This window comes from Trypanosoma theileri, assembly GCF_002087225.1.
Source record: "Trypanosoma theileri isolate Edinburgh chromosome Unknown TM35_Tth_14_V1, whole genome shotgun sequence".
Lineage (NCBI taxonomy): Eukaryota > Euglenozoa > Kinetoplastea > Trypanosomatida > Trypanosomatidae > Trypanosoma > Trypanosoma theileri.
The window spans coordinates 456,450-460,243 of NW_021639856.1; the positions used below are offsets into that span (position 1 = coordinate 456,450).

At 42.8% G+C, this 3,794-nt stretch overlaps 2 protein-coding genes across 2 annotated transcripts; both read right to left on the minus strand.

Annotated features, from left to right (window-relative positions):
- Positions 1-2: 2 nt before the first annotated feature.
- On the minus strand, positions 3-1,439 carry TM35_000142620 (putative MFS transporter; the record flags this gene model as incomplete). Its single annotated transcript, XM_029025707.1, has 1 exon — positions 3-1,439. A coding segment is annotated over one exon (1,437 nt), but the record flags the coding sequence as incomplete, so codon positions are not given.
- Positions 1,440-2,461: 1,022 nt separating this feature from the next.
- On the minus strand, positions 2,462-3,727 carry TM35_000142630 (beta galactofuranosyl glycosyltransferase; the record flags this gene model as incomplete). Its single annotated transcript, XM_029025708.1, has 1 exon — positions 2,462-3,727. The coding sequence occupies one exon, from the start codon at positions 3,725-3,727 to the stop codon at positions 2,462-2,464; it is 1,266 nt and encodes a 421-aa protein (XP_028883118.1).
- Between the last annotated feature and the right edge of the window lie 67 nt (positions 3,728-3,794).

Consider the following 3,794-nt stretch of genomic DNA (forward strand, 5'->3'; position numbering starts at 1 on the left):
TCCTGTAACTCCTGCCGCTGCGCGTCCAATTCAGCCTCGTAGCGGCGCAGTTTTTCAACTGGTACCAATGCAAGGATCCCACCAATCATAGACACGACACTAACGACAATCATCACATTTACTGCGTTTCTCTGTGTGGCAATACCGTCACCCAGAAGGGCAGATGAGACTGAAAGAAGAATAAGAGATGCAACGTTGGCTCCTGCCATAAGAAGTGCCCCAGGAACTGATTCGGGTAGTGGATGAGTTATTTCCATGGCGAACTCGAAACAGATGGGTATCGCTGTGTTCTGCCCCAAACCCGCTAGTATGTATACGAGACTACACATAGCATCCATTAATTTTGAATATGGTGTGGCTCTTGTCATTGTTATAATTAACGCAGAGCAACAGAGGGCTGAGAACATAAAACAAATAAGTAGTGTTAGCTTATACTTACGACTTTGGCCTACCCAGGCTCCTACTCCGTAGGCTGTAGCTGTACCCAGCACAATATTGCCAGCTCCCATGAATCCTGCCAACTCTTGACTGACACCGAATGGTTCTAGTATCTGTGTTAACACAGAGGCAAAGGTCCATACACTCCCCATACTGATACTGAAGGCAAAGAATAGAAAGAGAAAATCCCTGGATTTCAAAAGATGAAATCCAGCGCGGTAAACGTGAATGATACTTCGAATATGCTCGTTTCTAGTACAATAGGTACTTCCTTGATTTCCGATAGGTTCTGAATGTCGTTGGTTTCGACCACTTCGTGGGACAGAAGACCCTGAATTTACAGATGCTTCAGCTGTCGCCGTGGCACTGCGCAGTGAAATATCACCGTTGCTCCAACGGCGTGGTGGATGCCGTGGTGGTTGAAGAAAGAAGATTACACCAATAAACACTGCACAACAGTATGCCATTTCTGTACCAAAAAGTATCATGAAGGATCTCCGACTGGGAGTTTTAACAATTAGTGGAGGTACGAAAAGAGCTAACGCATTTCCAAGGCTATTTGATGTACTTGCCACAGCTGTGGCAAGAGCTCGTTGATGCGGAGGAAAGTAATGGGAGGCAATTAAAGGAGGTGTCGATAAAACGAAAAGTTGAGCAACAGAGTTAATCGTCTGTGCAATAATCATGGTGGTGAAAGAGGGAAAAAAAAGACCAGGAGCAACCTTTAATACGGAACCCAATGCATTAAGTCCAGATCCAATTAACACCCCGCGACGCACACCCCAGCGTTCAAATGTGGAACACGTAAAAACGACACCTACTGCAAATACAATCATGTAAACAGACGATAAATAATTTAACTGATCAGTACTCAAGTTAAAAAATAATCGTGCTGGTGTAGCAATAGGGGCAAACGTAATCCATTGAATGGCATTTGAGCTGCTGAAGAAGCAGAAGAGAATCAACACAACCCACTTGCGAACGTCACCAGACCTTCTCATCTTATTTTATGTACTTACACAACCCTTAAGAAATCGTTACTAAAAATTCTAGAATATAGAGACGCTATAAAACTGAAAAAAAAAACCTACTTTGTACCACCACAAAAACCAAAATACCAAAACGCATTAAAGGCAAAATAATAGTAATAATTACAAGAATGATAATAATAATAATAATAATAATAATATTAATTTAACAACAACAAAAACAAAAGAATTTATAAAACAAAGAAGCCCAGAGAGTTCTACACCCAGGACGAACCATAAAAATTGGACATGATTTCCATTTCATATGCTCAAGAAAAAAGCAATTGCTAAAAAAAAAGATAGAGAAATTCCGCAATAAACCCCCATACAATACGATTCATGAAAGACACCTTCTTCCAATATATAATACTATAATCTGCATGGGCTAGAAAACCAAAAGAAGCAATAGATGATAGATTATACTCCCAAAAAACCACAATTAATAAAACACAAATTATCGAGTAAAGAATTACAGGAATAAAAAAAAACGCCTAATGTAGTCCAGGAACAACAACAATAACAAATGCACTGCAAATTCCGTTCCACAAAAGAAAAAAAAAGTTTTTTTAAAAAAAAAACCAACACAAACAGAGCACCTGTATATATATATATATATATATATATATATATTAGTCCAGAAAACCTTATAAAGGAGAGTTTTCTATACGTATATATTATATATAGAAAACAGAAAAGCAATAAAAAAAAAACTGATTGAAAGAAAAAGATTCTGTCATCACAAAAACACAGCAGATTAGCAAAGAAAAAAAATTAAAGGTTGATCTTTAAAACACTGCACAATAACTCAGACGCACATTCATCACACATGTCACCATCGACTATAATACATCTTGAAAAAAAACAATGGTAACAATAAGAAGAAGAGAAAAAAGTGGGAAAGTGGCGAAAATTAAATAAAAAAAAGATTCGGTCCAACAGCAGAAAAAAACACTTTACCACAGTAATTCCCCTTGTAATATTGCGCACCATTAAGTTCACACTTCTTCCAATAACTTTCCGTTGTATCCAGTATTAGGGAAATCCTTCTCAGATGACCGACCATACTCACGCGCTATCTTAATGCGTGCATCATCCCTCACCCACACATCAACAGGAACCCTCCCATTAAATGGCGTCCGAAACTGTGGAATAGAACTCCTCATCATACGCCACTTGCTTAACCCATAACCTTTTGCAGTCCTTAATTGCAACACACGCTGCATCCAAAGCATATCTTTGCAAGTTACACACATTGGGATATCCCTTGAAACACGATAATGAATTTTACCAAGACGCACAAATGTTCCATAATTCGTAACATATTTTTTAAATCCAAGTAAGCGACGACGCACATCGTAGTCAATATCCTCAATACCAAATGGGTAAAAGTTTTCGTCAAAGAATCCTACACTGCTAATCGCCAATCGTGTCAATATGACGGACGCAAAGCAATTTTCCTTTAAATTCATACAAAAAACCCCGTAATGTTCGGAGAATGCATTTGCCCGTTCCTTTGCGGGTGCGTAGCGTATTCTGTCTGGCAGCAGAGCTGATGTTGAGAGACTACTGTTTCCGTGTGGTGAGCGTAGCACTTTGGCCCGCCTCCCGGCCGGTGCTTGCCCACTCGGTTCACGTTGCACCTCCGCTTCCAGCTGGTCGATGCGAGCGGCGTCTTTCTGTGTGCGTGTGTGCACTTCTTGCAGCAGTCGCGGCAGCAGATCTGGCGAGAAGGTCACGTCGCTGTTTGTGATGAACACAAACGGCACTTCCTCGCGCGGGCGGGAGAGGGCGAGGCGGAGGCCCACGTTGACCGCCCCGCTGTACCCAATGTTCTCCGCGTGGTGCCGCACCACCAGCCGGCCGCTCCAGCCGTACGCGTCGAGCAGCGACTGCAGGAACGCCGACAGCTGCGGCTCCTCCCCGTTCTGCACCAGCACCAGCAGCCGCACCGGCACGGTGATGTTGCACATGAGCTCGCGGAAGTCCGGCAGGTCGAGCATGAGCGGCACCACCATCATCGGCAGCACGCCGGGGCCGCTGTTGTTCCCAACCCAACGCGACTCCGCGTCCACCAGCAGACGTTCACCGACACAGCGAAGGTAGTGGTTGGGTCTCACGGAAGGCGGGGGCTCACTGAGAGGTCGGCTCGTCAAATCACTCTCTACAACAGTGATTTGAAGTAAGAGTACCAACAGTAGCATTAACAAGAGAATCCCAAACACAATAATAATAGTTAAGGACTTCTTCGGTGGAAGATGCATGATTTGCGTCCGAAAAACAGATATGATTATATCTCGATTCATGTGCTTATCGTATGTTTCAGAAATA